The following is a 24,220-nucleotide window of genomic DNA, read 5'->3' as shown; positions in this document are numbered from 1 at the left end:
ACAACGCTATTTATTAAGGGCGAACTGGTGCCCGCAAGTAAAAGTCACTGCGGTCGAGAAGGAATCCCCGGCAGCCGTGTTCTCAAAACTGGCCTCGAACCGTCTTCCTCTTTCCCCTCGCGTGATACCTCGTGCGCATGGCGCATGCGAGCCGCGTCCAACTGGCTGCCCGTGGCACGAAGATCGCTGCCTGTTGTTGCTGAACAACGCCACAGTTCTTTGGATTGAGAAAGTAAATAGTCGGGCGCATTGGTTGTAGTCCTCCGTTGTCGTGAACCCGCCGTGGTTGCTCAGTGGCTATGGTGTTGGGCTGCTGAGCACGAGGTCGGGGGATCGAATCCCGGCCACGGCGGCCGCATTTCGATTGGGACGAAATGCAAAGATACCCGTGTACTTAGATTTAGGTGCACGTTCAAGAACCCCAGGTGGTCAAAATTTCTGGTGTCCTCCACTACGGCGTGCCTCATAATCAGAAAGGGGTTTTGGCACGTAAAATCCCGTAATTTAATTTTAATTTTTCCGTTGTCGAGGCATTGCGCGCCAAGATAGACAATAGAAAATTCATAGTCCGATTGTGTCCTTTCACGCACATTTTTATGCTTTTGCGGAGAACCACTGATATTGGTCTAGAACGTAAGCTATTGTCTACAAGCTTGAGTAATATTAACATACACTGTGTGGATCAAGTCACGATGCGAGGTATGTATCGTTCTTTCATTGCAGTTCTTCAACACAAGCGAACCAATGTGGACGTTCTTGTCATCTGAGAAAGTTACCGTCGACTGTAAAGTAGAAGTGATGAATAGTATAACTGACACTTCCGTCAGCTTTCAAAGTTCTTTCCTCGTGAAAAACTTCAGGTAACGTTAATGGCCACGTTTCACGGCGAGATGTGGTCATAATTACTGGCGTTCTTGTCACAGGGCAAATTTGACAATTCTGGGGACATTTAAGATGATGGACGCCGAGAAGAAGAACAATAAGTTTGACGCTATTCTGCTTTCCAACCCAGGTAAGCTCGTAGCCCGGGCTGCGTGTCATGTGTTGTACAGAAAATTAATATTGTGTGCGTGATGATCATTGATTATTTTGTGACAGAGGCTGTTGATCAAAATAGAAACACAAACAAAAAGAGCGATAAAACGCAAAGGACAAACACAAAGTAGAAACACTCAAAGGCCAGTGACTTAAACTGGGCCTTGTAGGTGTGGTTAGGAAAAATTGCGACCCATTATTGCTACTCGTTTTCCTTGCGCTATTTTTTTACAGAAAGAGCCTACGTGATGAAAGCACAAGGAACAACGAAGGAATTTCAAAATGTTAGGTTTTTTTTTTGTAAGAGCAAGCAGCTAGATGTAGGTGTTGCTGTTTATTCTAAAATATGTGGCAGAAAGAGCCGTGATATTATAAGCTCTGGAATATCTGCAGTAGCTGCATTTTGTCCCACTAGCTTTGTAGATTCTGGAATATCTAGTCCGCTCTCGTGATAACCTGTCTTTTCTTTTATTCTTGTTGCCTGAAGATCGTGGGTAACCTCAGTGATTTGACCGACAAGTGCAAAAGGTAGCAATTAGCAGAACGAGGGCTGAATTCACGATACTTTGCCTAAATCCATGGATTCGAAATCTATGGATTAGTTACCGCAGCAAGAAAGAGAGGAACTTTAATGGCAGAAAGTTGGAGAGGTCAGCATTAGCGAAATTCCTCTGGTTTGCTACTCCACTGTAAGGAAGGGCTTTGGGGAAGCATCAGAGAGAGGATGCAAAGAGGAAGGGAAGATTCTTACAAAAAGTACTATTGTAAATTCCGGAACACAGGTCCTTCAGCTCCCATAGGAACATTGATAGTACACGAATTTGCTTAATCTTCCTGCTTTTGACTTCAGTGGTTCTTGTGGCGTTAACTACACATGCTTTCTGTCCGCAAAATTTCAAGCCAGTGTAGTTTTTTGAATAGAAAGCAATATGGCTCTCCGCGCACGCGCAATGATTGCAAATTGTTGCATCTATAATGCGCTATTCTGTTGAAAATGATAAACTTGCGAAGCTTCAAAGCCGCTTCAAGCCAAGACAAACTATAGGCAAATCAAGGTATTGCCTATTATTCTCATTCTTGATAAACTTCTGCACACTAATGCCAGAATTCTGCCCGGGAACTCTTGTACAATACTCTATGCTCGTTACTATTGGCGTGAGAAGAAACAATATCGCTGTAGTGCATTTAAATGAAAGACCTAACTAATACATAGCATGAAATTCTAAGAGCAAGGGGGAGAGCAAGGAGGTGCAGCGTTCACATTCAGCTGTATGCTACCTTTAGAAGGAACGGAAGAGAAGAAATCCGACAGAAACCATCTCACGATGAATGCTGTAGTTAGTGCGATCTGCTTTGAAGCCAAGTAGCGACACGGCGTATTGCCAACGTCGGAACGCATCATGCACGAGGCGTGTATGCACCGCGCTCCTCTTTCGGGCTTCGCGTTAGACACTCTGCGCTATCTAGCGGCGCCGCCATGAAGTGTGCGCGTGGCGCGTGTGGACGACTGTCCACACGTACATGATGCGGGTTAAATTCTACTCAGCACCAAGATATCTTAAATAATCTTTATTGTTATTGAAGAGCAGCAGATACTCATCGATCTAATTTGAGCCTCCGAGATGTGCCACTGCTGCGCTACATGCTTTGAAAGCGCAGCTCAATTCTGGCGCATAGCTAAGCGACCCGTGCGCCAGAAATCACGCTAGTACACTTTGTAGGAATCTTTCCTTCTCTTCATTAAGCTGTCTCTCTCGCTTCCTCAAGTCCGGAACAATAGCTTTCGAGCTCGGTTCCCTCAGCACAGCAGCCCGATACTCGACCCACTAGATGGACTATCCAGAGACTTAAGTAGGCGGGAAAACAATTCAAGACAAAAATTGATTGATAAAAGAACTGCGATAACTATCCTAAAAAATTACCGGCGATTACGTTACTTCCTAATGCGAAATTTGAGCGCAGCAAATAAGCTGTTTCACCTTTTCGATAGATTGAGGCAAAGAAATCGAGCAACACATGTATGCGCTATCACAGAATTTTTTTTTTATTTTTCACACGTATTCCTTTAACAAAGACTCCACTAACAGTTCTTGACAGTCATGAAGGAAGCTTTGTGGTCGGAGAAATAGACTGATATATGTTCGACTTGGTACACCAATGCTTGATTCTCAAAGACGAGATCTATCCAAGTGCCTCGCGAGGTTGTCACAGCCGTGGGACGCGTTACGAGCGAGAGGAACGGGATGTTCTCCCGCATAAGTGTTAGGAAATTGCTGTTTGTCTTTATGTCAAGCCGCCACCGATCTGGCTCTCTGATTGCCACCGCACAGGGCGAACGGCAGCGGCAATTTCGGCTCGGGCGGTGCACATATACAGATCCGTCGCCACCGATCTGGCTCTCTGATTGCCACCGCACAGGGGTTGCATTGGAGGAGGAGCGAAGAAAGGAATTAAGTTCGAGCCGGCGCTTTGACAACCGGAGACTCGCAGGAAGAGGGGGGAGGGGGGCGGCGTGTACACCCAGCGGCAAACGATGGGGGCAGAAGCGCGCGCAGCAAGCGGACAACACGATAAAGGGAGGAGGGAAGAGATAGCAGCGACTGACTGATGCCGCTCTTTCTGCATGGCGGCGACGGTGTTCTATGCAGTCACGTTATCGTGACTCTCTAGCGGCGTCAGCGGCATCCAGCGGTATCAGTCGGCCGCTGCTAGCGCTGGGGGGATGAAAGGGGGGCGGAGCTGGTTACGAGGCCGACGACAACGCCGACGACGACGCGAAACCCAGGAACGGACGCCAAAGAGCTGCGCTCTAAAATGTTAATCGGGTTAAAACACCAATCGAGGGGCTCCAGTAAATGTGATTCAAATTCTTATTTCACGCACTTTACGGGGACGGTGGGACGGACCAACCCACAGACCATCCATCGAGCCAACCGTTTTCCCGCCAACTTAGGCTACTGTGTGTGGGTAGTTCATGGTCGTATGCGTAGCGCATCAGCCTTCTGGGCTGGTGGAACACGGTTCGACACCGATCTATGGACACCATCGTGGGTCACTGGGTACGTGGCACCGGGTATGTGGCGCTCCCCAATGAATCTCCGAGGCCAACTTGGGCAAGTGAGAATCTACAACTGTATGTGTGGAGCAACTCAAATGACAAAGACACCCTCTGAAATTTCCCTAGTATTCAGCGGAATCAAATCCGCGCACGCGCGGTCGTTTCTCCGTCGCAACTAGATGGCGCAGTTTGTGCGTTGGGAAGTGCGAGAGAGAACACTGGTTGCATATACGTTTCGGCATTGCCACTGCGGGGTGCGGCCACACGCGTGTGGCTTGAACAAAACTTTCATTAACGTGGACATTCATCTTGAGAGGCATTCTGTCGGAATTTTGATAGTCATGACCATGTATAGCGAACACTTGATGAAGCAAGGAAAAACATTCGAGACCTTACCTTTGGTATCCATTGAAAAGTAGAATAATACGATAAAGGGAACTGAAAGCGGACGAATTTACAAATTGCCGTCGACGGAACCTGAACCCGCTTCTTTCGCATTACGCGTGCAATGCCCTAGCAATTGTTTTACGGTGGCGACTGCTCTCCTGTCCACTTTCTTGGGTATTTCCGCATGTGTACCAGATATGACTTTGGGAATGTTAGCTAGTGCCGCTGCTCTCCTGTCCACTTACTTGGGTATTTGTAGATGTGTACAAGATCTGACTTTGGGAATTTTAACTAGCGCCACTGCTGTTCTGTCCACTTTCTTGGCTATTTGTACATATGTACTATTTGTACTTTCGGAATGTTAGCAAGCGCCACTGCTCTGCTGTCCATCACGCACAACCTGTTGTGGCTAGAAGCCTCTACAATATTCATAAAGGGTGTGTCCTAGCATGTGGAACCTGGCCAACCTCACATCCACACACATCAGAATTACATGTCATGCAATATACACGGAGTTCAGGTACAGATGCCCAGTGGCGCTTGGTCAAGCTTCACTACAACCCAAGACACTTGTACGTGTCGCATAGCATTTTGTAGACGCTATCCGCTGGAGAAGCACTAGAGCAACGCGCTGCGGAGATGTGTCCTCTGGAACCGTGCAGACCCTTTTCTTTAACGGAGGGCTCATTGGTGTGACGTATGCTGACGTAGCCTCGCTAGCACACTGGCCTGGAAAATTTCATCTAGGTGGCGGTACGTCAAAGCCCACTCTCACAATCGCCCCAATGTCAGAGGGCAGCGAGAGGTGCTCTTTCTTTTCCAGCTGCTTCTACACCACCTTCAGACGTACGAAATCTGTCGCGCGTCGTCACGTTATCTCAAACATCTATAATAACCGGCGATGAACGCTCCTTGTAAACGACGCCTTTGTACCGCCGCTGAAAGTCTAGCCACCTCCGACCGCCACCCAAGCGCGCGAAATAATCAAAGAAAGCTACTCGCTTTGGAGTTGTTACGATAACACAAAGGACAGTGCCTTCGATTTTGGGGCATGAGCTCGCTTCTGTGAAGAAAAAAAACGTACTTTAGCACCTATTTGCAGCAGGGTGAGGAATGTGGCTGCTGCACGAAAAAAAAAAAAAAAACCCGAGATGACGCAGCACGTTGCAATGAAATCCGAAGGTATTCATGGAGTCGTAATCGTCGGCGCTCCAAGCTGGTGGGAACGTTAATTGGTCATCCCACGAAATGAGCAAGACATGATCAGAATACTGGTGAAAAAAAAGAGAAAGCATGGGAGGAATGCGGATGGGATTTTTACAGGCATAGATAGCTCTGTGAGATAGACCTGTGATAGGAAGAATGGTAGATCACGATAGACACAGTAACAAGTAAATAGCTCATGCAGGCTAGATGACTACACTTTGTCACTCCGATTTGAAGGGGATTCCATTAACAATCATAAGTATTAGGCCAAATTTTTCATGAAGTTTTCGATCAGAATACTTGTGACACGGCCTGTCTAGTGCATTATTTTTGTACTTTTTGATCAAAATGGAATGTAACGCAATTGCACAGAATGTAATCTTAGCCAAGAAAATATCCCGTTATCAATAAAGCACCTACGTGATTGTGTGTCGTGGCTCGAAGCAGTTCCCGTTATCGATGATGTAGTCGTTAGCCTAATTAGACGTTTGGTAAATGGAAGAATGGTGCATTAATGACATATAGGACGTGGTGTAGAATACAGATCGAAAATATGAGTTCAATTTAGTGTCTTTCATGGGGCAAATAGTGAAGGCAGTGCCTTTACTACCACGTCTTTCATAAGTCTGTGTTATGTGCGGTTCTTTCAAGGATTATATTTAAAATGCAATCCAAATCCTGAAGAATGTACTAATGTTTTGGTACATCGGCTAAGGTTGTGTTGTAAGGAATAAAGGATAAAAAATATATGATATACAGTAAGTAGCCAGTTCAAGAGGCATTTTGGCATCAAGCTAGAGATGAAATTTAAGATTGCAACAGACGTCACAGACAGAAAGTGACTTCGAGGGTAAAGGTCTTTCGAATAGCCTTCAATATTGCTCCACATTTCGCAATGCATAATGTGCAAGATTTCCATGATGAGGTGTTTCATGGAACTCTTTGTCCAAGAGAGGAACTCAAAGTCGCTGATTCCGTTCTCAAAACAAGCATTGGAACTAAGTGAGAGTAGGGTAAATATATGAAGTGCTCAGAAAGTTGTCATAAAAGATCTGTTGAAGTATCTGCACTCCACGGAATGCTGATTTTGAAATGTTGTGATGCAATAATTTGTTAGAGCTAACAAAAATGCGCTACAATGCCAATTATCTGGCTGACTCAGACTGCTAAATTCAGTGAATGAACAAATAAATAAATTATTAATAGTGCAGGAACACCCACAGACTTTTCACATTTTTCTTATCTTGCTCCAGTGCGAGTGTCTGCAGTTGAGCGTAAGATGGCAAAACGTTGAAGAACGCTAAACGGAGGCATACCTTGTAGCTTCAAGGGGAGTATGGTAGCGCGATTCAAAGACGGGACAAGAGAAGACACAAAGGGACACACACAGCGCTAACTTCCAACACTGTTTATTGTCGAAAACCAGGTCGTACTTATACACTCAGACCCCATGAGTCACAGGCACGTGAACAGATTAACAATCAGAGCGATACATTTTGTGATACGCTATGCCATGCGCAAAAATTTCAGTTCTTTTTCAGAGAGAGCCAATGATGGTTTGCTGATACATGAATCCCCTAGGGCATCAATCTGCTCGGCTTCTATTATAAGTCTAGTGCGTTCGCACTTGTTTCTACCGGTAATGATTGTTGATTCGAAGAGAGGGGAGCACTTATGTTGCTTACAATGAAGGGAGAGAAACCCATCTGATACAAGTTTGTCGACTTTATTTTTGTGTTCGCGCAGTCTATCATTAATGCATCTGCCTGACTGCCTGACATTAGACAAGCTTAACCTACTCGAGATTTAAAGATCCGTTCAACACGAAAAATTCCGAGGAAGTGTTAGCCTTTGTAGAGGCCAACTGTAACGCGGGACTTAAGGCCTTCTCAGCAGATGTTAAATACCTGTATTATTCTTTGCCACAGAATGAATTGTTGTGTTCAATCATGTATAGATGAATTTGGGGCAGTAAGATTTGGTACAAAGCCGGGCACAACCGTTGAATATTTTTTAGAACTTTTAGACTTGTACATGAAGTCAACATTTGTGCAAAGAAATGACATTGCGTACCTTCAAAAACAAGGGGTCTGTATAGGATCCTGCTTAGCGCCTGTTTTAAGCAACCTGTACTTAGCCAAGCTAGACAGAGACCGGCGCTCACGCATCAATGATACAAAAGTTGTTAAAATATTTCGATTTGTTGATGATTTTTTGGTGTTTGTGAATGTTCAGCCAGACAACTTTGACACAGAGTGTTCAGCTATTAGTAATATTATACGCGAGTGCCTTTGTCCTCTAGAAGTTACGTTCGAAGTGCCTATAGAACAAAAGATCAAATTTCTGGATATTAAATTTACCTTCGGTGATGAACTAACTTGCTGGTGTTACAGTCCCATGACAAATAAACCGTTGTTATCATATCATTCAGCCCATTCTAAACTGGTAAAAAGAGGAATTGCGAAAATGTGTTTCACTAACGCACTAACTAAATCATGCCATCATTGCACTGACGAAACCTTCACACAACAAGCCATGCGGCTACATGAAGCAGGCTATCCCAATCATGTACTGACATAACTTGCAGAGGGAATACTTTGGCAAGTGCAGCAATCAGGGACTGCTGAACGAGCGGAAAGAGATAGTAACGGAGGGAAAAAAAGACCAACAGTGATACCTTATATCCACCGGTTGTCGCACAACCTAAAGAAAATTGCCCGCCGAGGTAACACTGATGTGGTTTTTTCAGCACCCAACAAACTAATCAGCCTGTGCAGGAAATCAAGACCAGAAAAGAAAGAAAGTGCCCCTAGCTGCCAAGTTAAGCACAGGAAGAAGTTCAGAGAATGTAAGACTTCAATTATATATCGTATACCCTTATCGTGCGGGAAGTATTACGTCGGACAGTCAGGCAGATGCATTAATGATGGACTGCGCGAACACAAAAATAAAGCCGACAAACTTGTATCAGATGGGTTTCTCTCCCTTCATTGTAAGCAACATAAGTGCTCCCCTCTCTTCGAATCAACAATCATTACCGGTAGAAATGAGTGCGAACTCACTAGACTTATAACAGAAGCCGAGCAGATTGATGCCCTAGGGGATTCATGTATCAGCAAACCATCATTGGCTCTCTCTGAAAAAGAACTGAAATTTTTTGCGCATGGCATAGCGTATCACAAAATGTATCGCTCTGATTGTTAATCTGTTCACGTGCCTGTGACTCATGTGGTCTGAGTGTATAAGTACGACCTGGTTTTCGACAATAAACAGTGTTGGAAGTTAGCGCTGTGTGTGTCCCTTTGTGTCTTCTCTTGTCCCGTCTTTGAATCGCGCTACCATACTTCCCTTGAAGATGCATTACCAACAAGCCCACATTGCAACCCTCATACCTTGTAGCATACGAGAATGGGTCCCACGATGACTTCTGTTTACAGGTCGTCAGCCTTACGGATACGAACGTCTTTTGTTTCAAACTCCGGACAACAAATGTGGTGTCTTTTTGGTGGCCATATATGGTAGCAAGTGTAAGTATTACCGTACCGTCCGCACTTTCGCTGCGTGCTTGAAACAATGCAATGTAAACGGTTGAAGGGATAAATTAGGAGAGGAAGAACCAGATCAAGTATTTCCCTAAAATGTTGGCAGGTATTAATATATTTTGGTGAAAGGTAGAGAGATTTGCCGGCGTCGAAGTCTTCGCGTATACTCAGCAGGAGAGAGGAGGAGGAAAAGGCCTACCAGAAGGAGAGTAGAAGAAATCGAAAAAGAAAGGAGTATTTGTTCAACTTGATATACATATTCTACTTTTCGTTTTCACAGTGATGAATATTTCAATTGTAGGTGTCATTAGGAATGTACTGCTTGCTTTATATACGTTCTACGTAGGAGTCCGAATGACAGCTAGAGCAAGGAAACAAAGAGTTGAGGCTTTTCGCCAATTTTCTAGAGCGCAGGCAAAAAGCAAACATGTAAATAAATAAGCAAAAGAAGCATTGACGCTTTCCTAATCTTTGCTTAGAAAAAGATAGGCCTGTTTAAGAACATAACATCACTTAAAAATATTTTTCGGCTATTTCTATTAATAAATAAACCGATAAAATGAACTGTTATTTCTCCATGACAAACGTTGGGTTGGCGACAAAAGGGCATTTACGTATCCCTACGTGGATGAATCAGAAAGCATTATGGCCACGCCAGCAGAAACACGGCGACATCCAGTGGTGCCACTGGTGGAGTCACGTGGCTCAAGCGGTCACGTCAGGTGAAGCGCCGCGACGTCGTAAGCAACGGTCTTCGCCACAAAGTGCGCACAATGCAAGGTCGTGGGTTCGACTCCTACCAAAGATCGAGAGCGATTGCCTTAATTAATTCTACCTTAGCTAACTATGCCTTAATTATCATCAAAGGTCGTGAGTTTAACTACCACCAAAGGTCGAGGATTCGAGTTCCTTTACTCTATCTTAACTGTGCCCTAATAAATTTCGCCTTAATTAACGCCAATTATCTTGTGTTCGACTCCCACTACAGGCTATGGGTTCGAGGGCCTTAACACACTCTATCTTAACTGTGCCATAACTAACTTCATCTTAACTGTCTTAATTAACTTCGCCTTGACGCCAGTTATCGTGGGTACGACTCCCACCAAATGTCATGGGTTCAAGTACCTTAATTACCTCTATCTTAATTAACTGTGGCCTAATTGATTTCGTCTTACCTAACACCAAAGTTCGCGGGCTTGACTCCTGCTAATGTTCGAGGGGTCCTAGCCTTTTTGGACCATCGTGTGGTCACGCCAACGCCGAGAACGCCGGATTTTCTGCCATATTAGCCATGCAATTCCTTCCCATTAAAAAAGAATGCTCAAAATTGCAGCTTAGCTGGTGAAACACAAAAATAAGAATACAACACAGCGCTTTATTTTCTTTGTTTTCGCTTACGCTCGCTCGATGACTCCTACGCTGATGCTCTTTGCGAGGCCCAATTCGGCAGCACAGCCGACGAACGATACATCCAGAGTGAGGGCCATGACATCGCTAAGTACTGCTCACACGTGACCTCCCACCGCATTGCATTGTGACGTCACGGCATGGAAACCTGCGGTGAAAAAAAACACAAGTAGCTGTAGAAAGGATGTTATACTAAGTTTTAAAGGGTACTCTGAAGCTTGCCAGTGATTTATCTAAGGCTTAGAAGTCTACGACGTATATGTAATGCAGGAAAAGAAGGCTTGACATTGTTGCGTCCATTCTTCACCAAAACGAACCCGTAATTCAAATGCTTGCAAGTGTTGATTTGCAGGCGCAACCGCCTTTCACGTGAATACATCTAATTTTATAGGCACCTTAAATTGCCTTTAACCAGGCACCCCCGAAAATTTTAGCGCTACGGTGGAAGATGTCATGCACCCTCTATGGAGCGTTTTACGGCAAGAACCCTTCGAACTAGTCCATTATTAAAATACATAGGAGAAATTGAAACGTCGCGTCACGATGCTGCCGACAGGCGAATTTCTCTCCCAAAATATACTGGCCTATTCTTTTACCTCGAAGGGCGTCTGCCAGCGACATTCCTTTGGGTCCCGTATTCCCCTCCTTCCTGTCTCGCACTCGCGTTCGCATACCCAAGCCCGAACCGTGTCCCACTCACGCCACGAGCCCCACCTTCCCTTTCTTCTCTTCCCCTTAGGCTGCTCGGCAAACTTTCACGCGTGGATTTGCGCGTTCTGCATTGGACAATTTACCATGCTCCGGCGGCGTGATTGGTGACTTCGTCGGCCGTGCGTCTGATGTAAACACGTTCTTGGGTGGGACTGATTCTCGGAAAACCGGGCCACCCTCGAGGAAAACGGCGCACGGCTCATGGTCTGAAATTTCAGCTCTTTTTGTCCCATGCATGCAGTGGTCCGACACTCGGCAGGAACGTTCGCAACCGTGTTATCTGCGGGACACGCTTGTCCGTTTGCAATGGCCGCACGTGGTCGGGATTGCTTTAGCAAACGACTGCAAAGAATCGCCGGCAATGTCTTGCTTGCTAAGTACGACTTGTAAGTGCACATTTTCTATTTGCAGATAAGTGGTACGAAATGCGTGTGAGGAGCTCATCCTTAGCGAAGACAAACTTTGAATGCGTACAACATTTCGAACGCGCCAGAATACGCCACGGCAAGCGAAGAGCAGTGTTCACGAGTAAATGTCAAGACATCTTGGTTGCCAGAATGAAATGACATAAGAGACATTGCAAGTGACACTTCCCCGCCAAATTTCAGCCTTGAACAGAATGTCGTGTGACTCGGAGGCCACCGGTTACAGGATACTATGAAGTGCTATTTCAGGGCACGGTTGTGTCTTGCTTTCTTCGATGGAACGTGAGCCACATTGGGAACGCGAGATTTACATGCATATTTTTTTTTAATTCGTATGCTGGCAATAAAGTTATCGAAGCAGAATTATATAGCAAGGTGTACGCGTCATTACTACACACGACTGTGAAATGGTGCGCCATTATTCTGCACCCAAATTAGAGACAGCACATTTGTGCAGCTTTGCAACATGACAGCCCAATTTTCATCGAAACTTTTGGTTCTTAGCTTGCATTTTGTATTTCAGTTGTCTGTAATGAAACCACCTACTTTCATATGTAGCCCGCGTATGCCATGCTCCCCTCGCATGCTTTTAAATTCTTTAAAGTGCCGGAGCAACAAAAACGGGACAAGCATGTAACAAGCCCACACTCATTGGGTTGTGTACGTGTGTGTATCTATGTACTAAATAGCCCCAATTCCCGCCTTAGTGTATATTGAACTTTGCACGCACACCGTCCGCAATGCTCTGCCCTTTATCACCAAATTTGACCTGAGCGGCTCGGACAGTTCCACCATTGCAGATATGTAAATACTATGTAGTTTTTTTGTGAGATACACTTATAACTCTCTGGAGCTCTTACATGCGTAATGTGGAGTAGATGGCGTAACTGACCTCCGCTTAAATCGTCCGTCCGGCAAGAAGTTAAATTATGGGGTTTTACGTGCCGAAACCACTTTCTTATTATGAGGCACGCCGTAGTGGAGGACTCCGGAAATTGCGACGATCTGGGGTTCTTCACCGCGCACCTAAACCTACGCACACGGGTGCTTTCACCCGCATCGAAATGCGGCCGCCGTGGTCGGGATTCGATCCCGCGACCTCATTCTCAGCAGCCCAACACCATAGCCACTGAGCAACCACGGCGGGTTACCCGTCCGGCTACGTAATTCATACTATGCATTATATTCACCCGAAATATAAACATGATGAATCGCCTAATTAAAGGAGCACATTAAGGGTACCTCGTATACAACATATAAAGCGCTTCTGGGCACCTACCAGCTAGTGTGTTTTCAATGGAAGCAGCGTGTTTTGCGCGAATAATTGAAAGTAAATGTCAATCGTTCAAAAAGGCGAGTGACAGAGAGGTTCCAGATGACAAGCTACAAGAGACAAATTGAGGGGTTATGCTCGGAAAGCTGCGATTTTGTTCCCAAAGAGGTTAAACATTCAGCCATGTAAGCCTAAGGAAATGACGAAAACTTGTACTCGATTTTCGTGGCAAGAACGTTCACTCTGATTAAAATAGGGCGGTCTGTATGTAGTCATTGTATAGTAGTCTGAAGACCCAGCTTTCGATCAATGCAGTCTCGACGTTGCACACGTGGCGTAACACTGCTGCCAAAAGCTATTTTTGAAACACGGTCCTGTAGATTCGCGTGGCATCTCGATAAACATGAGCAAATCATTGCTCTATAGTCGGAAGCAGTGGCCCAGTCGTTTAACGGCACGCATCTGTCGCCCCACATCATGCTGGCGGTTATTCAATTCCGTTATTTACTCCTAAAGCCACATAGGGCATAGTTTTACCGTCTCCCACCAGAAGGCAGAAACAGAAAGCTCAAGCTTTGGTTTTTGTTTCTCTTTTTGAGTGGTGCTCTTCAAATGAAGTATTTTGCATTTTTCCTTCCCAAAGGTTAGCAACGTGTAGCTCACTAACGTCATCGCTTTTATAATATTATTTTATTCCTTGGACAACATTACCTTCATGCATGCGCGTGTCTTTGTGTTACGCAAAAAAAAAAAAAAAGCTTTCCTGCTTTCTAGCATGGAATGCACTAAAACGTACAGTTTTGGCAGGTCACGGAAAGCAAACAACTTATAGCGATCTAACATTCCTTATAGAGGCATCTATATTTGTGCCAGAGAAAAGAGATAACAAAACTAGGATTTTTGAAGGCCGGAATCTTTCTTATACCATGGTAACTAACGCTCACCTCTAAAGAAATCGAGGATTTAGAGGCTAAAATTAACAGTTTAGCTAAAGACACCTCTGATAAGGTGTTCGGCAGGTTCTTGCTAAAAGTGAGTTTCCGGCCTTGATGTTGTGGAGTTAAAGAAGGAAGCTGAGTCCCTTCAATCAAGTGCACAACACTTGAATCAACTTGTCGAGCACTTACGTGGCCAAAATACCTCATTGGTAAATGAGAATAAAGAACTAAACTCTCGAAACTCCTCACTCACTCGTAAGGTCGAAGAACTTGAGAAATATTTACGCCTAAGCAATGTTGAGCTCAAGGGCGTTCCCTGTTCCCAAGGGAAGGACTGTGTCGCAATCATGCAAATGTTAGGGGAGAAAGCTGGATGTCCCATATCGCCTAATGATATCGACATTGTTCATTGCGTGCCTACACGGTCTACTGACAAAAAAAAAAACATCATTGCACGTTTCTGCTCTCGTACTAAGAAATCAGACTTCATCAGTAAAGCACGTAAGGCCAAGCTTTGTGCCAGTGATCTAGGCTTCTCTAGCATTTCTAACGCACCTATCTTCGTAAACGATTATCTGACCCCATGTAACAAGGCCCTGTTTCACGAAGCCCTAGCACTGAAGAAAGAAAAGAAGTGGCTGTTTCTTTGGACTGACAACTGTGAAATAAATGCTAGAAAGGCTACTAACAGCAGAGTTTTGCGCATCCGTGATCATTCCGACTTGACTAGAATAGACCAATACCACAGCAACCAGTGTTCATTGTCTCACCAATTATCATATCAATAATGACCTCTTTCCCGGAACCTAATCAACTTAACTCTTTCAGAAGTGGATTTCATTCCGTCATTCATTCCAATGCTTGAAGCCTTCGCGAAAACTTTGATGAGATGATCATTTCCTTTCATCATCTTCTAGCTCATTCTCATTAATTGCCCTGACTGAAACTTGGTTATCAGACGATGACAAAAATCTTTATTGCTTCCTCAACTACAATTCAGAATATTGTAACAGATTCACCTGCATTCATGGTGGTGCGGCAATATATATCTCTCCTGATCTTAGTTATTGCAGACGACATGATTTACACTTACCCATCATTAATTGCGAATCTGTCTGGATTGAAATAGTTCATTGTTCTCCCTCTAATGGTGACAGAGGTTTCATATTTGGTTGCATTTATCGTTCCCTTTCATCTTCAGTCGATGACTTTTTTATAATCTTGATCATACTTTACATAGCCTTTCACTAGAAAATGAAAATTTCATTACAACGGGTGATATTATCATTAACCTACTCAATGACACATCACCAACAGTTATTTCTTACACTAGTCTACTACAAAGCTACTGGTATGAATGCTTAATTGATGTTCCTACACGACAGGTTCCTAATGGCACAGGGACGCTAATTTGTACGCCCTCTCTAACTTAATAACTTCACCAGAGGTGAAAGTTCTTAATAATGACATAACAGATCATTAGCCATTGCTTCTACGTTTTAAATATAACTCGAGTCCTTGCCATCTTTTACACTCTAAATACGTTCCGGACAAAGAGAGCTTCATAATTTCCGTTGCTAATATAGACCGGTCTGAAATAAAAACTTTTAATGACCCTCAGAAAGCATTTTCTAAATTTCTTGCTGTAATTATACCACTTATTCATAAATTCACTTGTAGAAAGAAATGTAAAAAAAACCATTACATTCTCTCACAATCCATGGATGTCTAAAAAGTTATTAACAGCTTTGCGCAAACGCGATAGCCTGGACAAAAAACTAAAAACCAGCCTTTTAATACGAAATGAATTGCCCGATATGAAAGGTTACGCAACTCTATAAACAGCCAGTTAAAAGCGGCAAAACGATTATATCTTGAACAAAAAATTTTACAACCGGCAATAACAGAAAATTGAAATGGAACATCGTCAACTCCTTTCTAAACAGGAATTCTAAACCAGAACAGCTATCAAAAATTATATACAATAACTCGCAGTATAACTCGCCTATCCAAATAGCCAACGCCTCCAGCTCTTATTTTTTTGATAATGACAAACCCTCTCCTCCACAAGTAACTCAACTTAATCGTCTCCCTCACTCATTTTTCTCTTTTCCGCACAACGCCAGAAGAAATATATAACGTTATATTTGACCTAAAACCCAGCAGCGATGCAATTGATGAAGTTCTACCTGCTACCATTAAAATGATGGCCCACCTAATTTCTGATATCATGTCTTACATTACTAATTCGATATTCAAGAATGGCGTGTTTCCTAACGAGCTTAATCGCGGTGAAGTCATTCCAGTCCTAAAAAAGGTGACAGCACAATAATACATAACTACCACCATATTTGTATATTACGTTTCTTCAGCAACGTTCTGAAGAAATTAATCGCATTGCGTCTAAGCAAATATCTCACTAAATTTAATATTATCTCTTCATGTCAATTTGGCTTTCCTAATGGATACTCCACAGATTTGGCACTCATGCATCTAACATACCAATTAAAAAAATAAGTGACGGTGGTCTATTTCCAGGTTCAGTTTTCATTGATCTAACAAAGGCATTCAACTGCTTAAACCATATTATCCTTTTCGCTAAGCTTGAGGCTATCGGTGTTCGTGGTCCTGCGCTCTCACTAATAAAAAGCTACTTCTCAAACAGAGTTCAGATAGTGTCTGTTTCTAATGTCTATTCCAGAGAACACACCACTAAGATTGGCGTCCCTCAAGGATCCATCTTAGGACCACTACTGTTTTTGATTTATATCAATGACCTAAGTAACTGTTTGTCGTCTACTAAGTGCATTCTGTACGCTGGTGATACTACCATATTTGCCTCTGATAAAAACATGTCACTTCTTAACAAGTTAAATACTGATCTAGAAAATGTTTTAAGTTGGTGTAATGCTAACGTATTATCTATTAATGCCACCAAGACTAAATTTGTATTTTCCTCACATCAACAACATTCGGCATCCTCCCCTTCTTTAACTTTTGGCTTACACTATATCTCTCCCAGTCCATGTTCATCTTTTCTTGGGATTTCTCTTGACTGCAGCTTGAAATATAAAGATCACATTTCTCGCATCAAAAAACAATAGCATACGGTATTCGCGTTCTAATTAAAACTCGTCCCAACTTCACACATAATACATTAATCTCGCTATACCACTCATATATTTATTCTCATATTAACTACGGCATAATATGCTGTAGTAAGACTTATAACACTCACTTGGCATCCCTCCAGGTAATCCAGAGCCAATCCATAAGAATTATTACAAGCAGTTCACGCTTTGCAAATGGAAAATCTCTACTACATGAAAACAACATCCTAACCATTTCAGAACTCACCAAATATAATCTAGGGGTTTTATTCTATAAATATATGACTAAGGAACTACCATCAATCTGCTTCTCACCTTGTGACCTGATAGGTCATAGCCACACTAGATTTGCACTCAATAATAATTTCCGTCTACCTAAAGTGCGAACTAACTATGGTAAACAGACTGCGGAATTTTCCTCGATATAGCTTTGGAATACTCTACCACCTATAATCAAAAATGAAAAAAAATGTATACGAATTTAAAAGAGAACTAAAATCATTCATAATAAATAACTACTGAAATTGTCCATGTTTTTTATAGTTTTATTTAGCTTTTTACATATTGTCATGCTGTTAACAAGTGTTCGTTTTACTCATATAATATAAACATGTTTTTGATATTACTCTTAGCTCTCATCTGTACTACTGTTGCTTTAAACATTGTATAACATCATAAGTGCCTTTAACATGAGGTGCCGACACAGTCTTTGACTATGGGACCTCATTATGTATACTACGCACATGTAATTATCTGTACTTTTACTAATAAATGAATTATGAAATTCTGAAGTTATGAAGAGGGGCAATGGGGCGAAGGCAAGCAACGGGCAGAAATTACAAACTAGTGCTAGGCTTTCGTTTCTCTATAGGACAATCCGGAGTGCAAAGAGGGATCGCTGTCTTATAGACAAAGAATTCATTATTGTGCCCTATCGCCTAAATAATATGCCATCTTATTGAAGACTTACTGCATCAAAATTTCGGGCATGCAAAAATGGCCTAATTGCAGATAGCGTAGGCAAGAACAACCTTCGTCAGATATACTACACCCGAAACACAAAGGAGTGCGCTTCTGTAAGCTAAACAGGATAGACGTTATCTAAACCGAAACTGAAAAAAAACCGCCATTCGCTCGCTGAAATGACCCAGAATTCAAAACATTGAGCATCAGCTAGCCCAAAAAATTTTGTACTATAGGTTTGGGATGTGCGTCCTATCCGCTAACTATTGTGCGCCTACGCCTTGCCTTTAAAGGGACACTAAAGTGAAAAATGATTTCTTCTGCATCAGTAAATTACCGTTCTACAACATCAAAAACACCACTCTTACAACGATAAGACGTTTGGTAAGCCAGAAAAAGCGCAAGAACGAAATACGGGTGGCGACGCCTACTAAGTTCCCGCACCTGGGGGCTGTGACGTCTTGGATTTTGACGGCATCTTCTAGGGCCTACTACACGCTGACGTACCGGCGCTGGGGTTTAGGCGCGAAATTCAAATAATGATACTTGTACCTTCATTTTCTCATCTAATAATCACACTCTTTTTGTGAAATGACTGCCTGCAGGGTTCTCAAACAACGCTTCATTAGTCTAAACTGATTTATTGTTTCGCTTTAGTGTCCCTTTAAGTGGTACTTGCGGGTTGGAATAAAACACATAGACAATTACCAGCGTCGCCTCTGCGCCAATACAGCTAGATACCCTATACGCTACTAATTTAAATCCAACTCAGCCGAAGTGAAATTTTATTGCAGCTGGACTTTCAACGGGATATAAAGTGTCAATCGGTTTTTCTTCGAAGCGATCTCGATGCCTCAAGCAGGATGGAGCAGCAGTCACAGGTTTCTAGAGCCGCGCATGCAGTTGCTCAAGTTTTCCGCAGACGCCCACATTTAGATATCCTTAGCTGGGTACTGAACACTGAGTTGTGCTTCTTGGTTCTAATAAGCCTGGCAGTATGCCGCATAGGAAAACAAAAGAGGTGCGCTTTTTTAACTTTGGGCCACCCACAATGCGCACACGGAAACACTGTAGACGTATAGCTGCTGACATCATGAAATATCGACCACCAGGACGTTGACGATAGCACGTTGACGATAGCACCGACGATACAATGACGTTGACGTTAGCACGTTGACGATAGCACTCTGCACGTTGACGATAGCACCGCGAGTGACATCCTCGCATTTACTTTTGACGTAACGGAACAAAGCAGCAAATATGCATGACACGGCTTTGTTGTTTCACTTGGGTTACGCTGGGTGCACCGTGTAGCTAGTTTCCTGTGCAAGTAGAAATCTGCGAGACTGAGTCGCTGTATGCGTTCACTCATGAAATCTGGCAAATGTTTGCGGAGATATGACAGAGATACGAGAGGCGACTCATTCACTGGAAAACCGCGCTGTCCTGCCCCGACTGCCTGCTCCGAACCTTGATTCTTCATTAGGTGAAGACTTCCAAATAAGGAAAGCATCAACTACGCAAAGAGGTACAGCGTTCGGAGTGATAGCCAATGTTATTGTGCAGCCTGCAGTCGTGTGGTATGAGTGCGTGGGTGTGGCGATAAAAGACGTGTTTGCTTAAATGTCACGTGCTGCGTTTGCCCCGGTTGATGCATACAGAAGCCTGGTTCGGCTCGCCGTGTCCATTTAGGATGAACATGCGGTGTCCCTCGAAAGGTTCATCGGTTTTTGGGAGGCGGTAGCACATGACGGTGGGCCGCCACTACGCATTACAGCGAAGCCGTTTCTGGCTAGGGTTCCGTGAAATTTTCATGTGTGCGAGAAAAAAACTATCATCATCAGTAATGGCTCGTGCCACTGCACGCGCGTTCGTCGTCCTCGTCTTCTTCCACAGCTGGCTCCGATGCCGCTCACCATGCCAGCGTTCCCATAGCGCCCCTCCGTCTGCGAAGGCGCTGACGGCACCGGCCCACTGCCAGTCGGTGTGATTTCGGTCTCAAATTATCCGCCTCAGTATATCGCGAAATGAAAGTACGAATGTATATAACGAATATATAACACGAATGAATGCGAATGCATAAAATAATGTGTGTGCGTACCTTCCGTCACGATGACCACATATGAAGACAATAAACATGTTCGCACCTTTGTTCAACATTCTGTGTGACCTATTTGTAATGTGCTACACTGCTTCACCGGTGATCCACCTGCACGGAATGCAATGGCTCTTGATCTTTTAAGCTCGTGTGTGGCACCCGTGCATAACCTATACCGCTGGGTTTGCTGACTATATAGGCTCGTAGGCGTGGAACGGTCAGCGAAAGGTCATCCTCCTTGTGGATGCCGGGCGCGTTTGCTATAGCTGAAGACGCAGTAACCAAATGAGGGTGGCAGTTGGACGTAAACCATTTAGTCTTAATTAAAAATGGTAATCGCCCACAGGAATTGGCCGTTGGAGTATCTGGGGAGCAGTTTTGTAGCGGTGCATTTTACGGTTACGTCCCTTTTCGAGCTTTTAGCCGGGGAGTGACGCTCCGCCCCCGTTATCCGCGGCATCAGCAAGTCGTGAACGGTGGAGGATAAGGATGGCACAGAAACGAGCGGAAGGCATTGCTACACGAAAACTGCGGCCACTGAGGGTGTTTCTGCGTGGAGCTGACGATGTGTAGTGATGCAAAAATGGCCAATATGTACAATCTAATGTTCGCACTCATATTCTCATTCTTGTCATATTCCCATACAAGTATTAATTTACCTTTGCATTTGCATTATAGGTTGTCGTTCCTATGCTTTTATTCTGTGCTCCTAGATTATTCGACGCAGTTCATCTTGGAACACTCTTCTTTTATTTAGGCACGCGTTCCTTCTTGTTTACTGATCACGCACCAACGCATATCAAAACACTTAAGCCGTTGAAGTAAATCAGTCAGGTGTTGACTGATAGACAATGACTGGTGACAACCCCGCCTGTATCACTCCCGGGACGTCGTCGTATTTCTCCGGAAACACGCTGACGGATATCGTTTTCTCCGTGACTTCTGTTATCCAGCTCACGCAAATGAAAAATGTGTACCTCTCGCTCGGAAAAAAATAAATAAAGATGCTACATTGCTACTGGTATTTTATTCCATTTCCATTATCCTAACTTATCAGTCTACTGTGTGACACTCTATATCGTTACTAAAAGGGAACTTTTTTTCAGAAACAGTGATGTCTCTTCGAAGGTGGGGCCTGCAAGCACTCATCTGCGTCTGAGTTTCGGTTTCGCACGCATATGGAGATTCATCGCGCTTAAAAGGCTAGGGAAGTTTAAATTTCCGTAATGAAACGCTGATGCAGCATGTTCAAACCGGTCACTTCAATTTATTGATTGCGATCCGCATCTTACCTGAACCACTGAAAGAGTCAGTCACGTGACTTTAGATTATTAGCCTTATTATTACCACGCTTTAGCAGAGCCCTTATGTCCGCCGCTTCATACGCCACGGTTCTGGAGAGACCAAACCATAATTGGCGGGGTATGGGGATAACAGCGGTGGATGATGGGTAATGTTTTCTAGTAGCAAAATTTATTTGTGTGAAATCTAAAAGGGCCGAGGCTGTTATCAGGTAAAATTCGTTTAATTCCCTATCAGTGCTAAGCGATGAAGACTAAGCTAAGGCATATCACAATGGTATCATTAAGATTGAAATCAGCACATTTATCCATATGGAAAAAAAAATAAAACGCTTCGAATAAGCTGGCAAGAACACATTTTCCCTAAATACATGTAAACAAAACACCTCATTCAGGATTGCAATATAAAATTTTTAAACAGCGGTCCCGCAACATGTTGTTCTGTACTGTAAAGCATCGTAGAAGCGCTTGGAAACGTTATACGAATGCTTTTTCGGTGCCCTCGTAGAGCCTAATGTAACAGCAAGGTTGAATCTCGCTAAAATGGGGCAATGGTGTAGGTTATATGTGGAAAAATTTTTTTAACTCTGTTGTTTAATTGGAGTAGTTGCGGTGAATTACTCATTCTACCGCTGAAAAGCACTGTAGAAGCGTTATACGCGTGTTTTGTGGCTATTGTTCGAAAACGGAATGAGACAGCAGGTTTAAATGCGCACAAGAGAAACATACTATGGGTTATATGAGGACGAAACCATAAAGAGCATGGATCATTGCAGGCATAGAGTTTCATGCAATAATTACTAGAGGAAAAAGACAGAGAGAGAAAAGGGTGTATAGAAAGGCAGGGAGGCTAACCAAAGGTAATGCCGGTTGGCCACTCTGTACGGGGAAAGTGGTAAGGGGGTAAAAAGAGAAAGAGAGTGGGAGGGAAAGGTAGAGAAAAAGAGAGACTAGCACGAACAAACCGCGTACACTGCAGAGCGGTACGGGTCGGCGTTCCTAAAGTTTATCGTTTAGCCCCGCATACCACAGGAACCTTAATACGCGAGTAAGGCCTTAAGCGCGAATGTCCTTTGGAAGTACTGACCTAAAGCTTTTAGTTCTGATAGTGGGCGATTGTCCAACTGGTCCAGTACTCTGCACGTCACTTGTCTCTGGTCACTAGATTGTCACGTACTACCAGACACGCGGGCAGACACAGATAATATGTGCGAGCGTCTCATCGATGTTGCATGTGTCACACGTGGGACAGTTGGCCATTCCAATAAGGAAAGCATACGAGCTCGTAAACGCAACGCCTAGCCACAGACGGTACAGCATGGTCTGTTCACGCCGTTGTCACCTAGGCGGGAGGTGCATCCGTATGTCCGGAGAGAACGAACGCGAACGCCACATGGTGAAAACGTTCGAAAAGTACATTCACGTGTCATCAATCGCAGCCCAGCCGCAGCGTCTGTTCGCGAAAGCGGAATCAAGACACGTTGACCACTTATATCTGCAGATCGGGCGGCTGCGTCGGCGTGGTCATTCCCGCTGATGCTGAAATGTCTTGGAAGGCACCGAAAGATTATGTTGTGTCCCTTGTCGTGGCTGCGATGATATATGTGTCGAATTTCTGAGGCCAGTTGTTCATTGCGGCCGTGGCGCATTGTCCCTTGTATGCAGTGAAGGGCTGCCTTAGAGTCACTAAAGACTGTGCATTGTTGTAGTGGTTCCTGATTATTGAAATCATGTGCAGCACGGCGTGCCGCAAGTTCTTCACTTGTCGATGTGGTCACACATAAATTTTTAATTTCATTTCTTCAGATTTTGCCGGGAAGATGACTGCAGCAGCAGAGCTGTTGAGTTTTACCGAACCATCTGTGTAGACATGCTGCCGGAATCTGCGCACGCTGCGAATGTGTCTCAAAGTTGCTTGCTTCAAAGCTTGCAACGGCGCTTCAGCTTTCTTTCTGATGCTTGGAATTGTCAGTTGCATTATCGGCCGGCGCAGTGAGTCTGATAATCGTGTAGCAGGCGTAAATTGTGATGGCAAGTAGGACTGATGTCATACAATTCGTTTGGCAAAAGTTGAATGTGGCCTCTTTGCTGGCAAGCAAGCAAGTGGGTGAAAGGGAATTCGAGTAAGATGTCGGATGTGTGCTCTCAGGACATCTGTATCAATGTCGACTGTCAAAGGAGCGTCTCTGGCAATGACCGCTGTCGGAATTGAATACATAGTTTTTGGGATACCGAGACAAGTTCTGAGTGCTTGTGCTTGCACACTCTGGAGCTTGCGGATATTTGTAGCGCCAGTGTTTCCTAGTATAGGTAAGCTGTACCACAGGATGCTCAAAAACAGCTCTTTGTATAGTTGCAACTTTGATGGCATTGTTCCGCCCCAGGACTTCCCGCCGAGAAACGCAAGAAGGTCCACAATGGCGGCAAAGCGCTTTGTAATGTACGAGACGTGAGGGCTCCAAGACGAGTCTCCATCAATGATAACACCATGAAATCGCTGCGATCGTCTGTATCGTACAGTTTGGTCATTAATCCGCCAAGCATATGGCGCTATCGCTTTGCCAGTAAAAGCAGATGAAGGGAACTCTGGCGCTAGCGTCTACGGAAGCAGTAGTCAGCATGGGAGTTAAGGGAAGCACATGAATTGGCCGAAACTTCGTCCTTCTGGCTACAAGCGACTTCATGACTTTGTAAACTCGTCATTTTCAACAATGTATTGCGTAATAAACAATTAAATCAACACAATTAAAGCTGTCCGAGGATTCT

The 24,220-nt window shown here is 44.0% G+C and overlaps 1 protein-coding gene across 1 annotated transcript; it reads left to right on the top strand.

Annotated features, from left to right (window-relative positions):
* Nucleotides 1-532: 532 nt before the first annotated feature.
* On the top strand, nucleotides 533-12,123 carry LOC142586864 (uncharacterized). The gene is made up of 4 exons (XM_075697736.1): nucleotides 533-860; nucleotides 924-1,012; nucleotides 9,124-9,213; nucleotides 11,758-12,123. The coding sequence occupies exons 1-4, from the start codon at nucleotides 745-747 to the stop codon at nucleotides 11,910-11,912; spliced, it is 450 nt and encodes a 149-aa protein (XP_075553851.1). The 5' UTR covers nucleotides 533-744; the 3' UTR covers nucleotides 11,913-12,123.
* The last annotated feature ends 12,097 nt before the right edge of the window (nucleotides 12,124-24,220 follow it).

This window comes from Dermacentor variabilis, chromosome 7, assembly GCF_050947875.1.
Source record: "Dermacentor variabilis isolate Ectoservices chromosome 7, ASM5094787v1, whole genome shotgun sequence".
Classification (NCBI taxonomy): Eukaryota; Metazoa; Arthropoda; class Arachnida; order Ixodida; family Ixodidae; genus Dermacentor; species Dermacentor variabilis.
This window is presented reverse-complemented; position numbering and strand designations above follow the sequence as displayed.

Coding starts and splice junctions, on each gene's coding strand:
- LOC142586864 (XM_075697736.1), top strand. CDS start 745: ATGTGGACGTTCTTGTCATCTGAGAAAGTTACCGTCGACTGTAAAGTA. Junction 1,013..9,123: donor TATTCTGCTTTCCAACCCAG/GTAAGCTCGTAG, acceptor TTCTGTTTACAG/GTCGTCAGCCTTACGGATAC. Junction 9,214..11,757: donor GGCCATATATGGTAGCAAGT/GTAAGTATTACC, acceptor TTCTATTTGCAG/ATAAGTGGTACGAAATGCGT.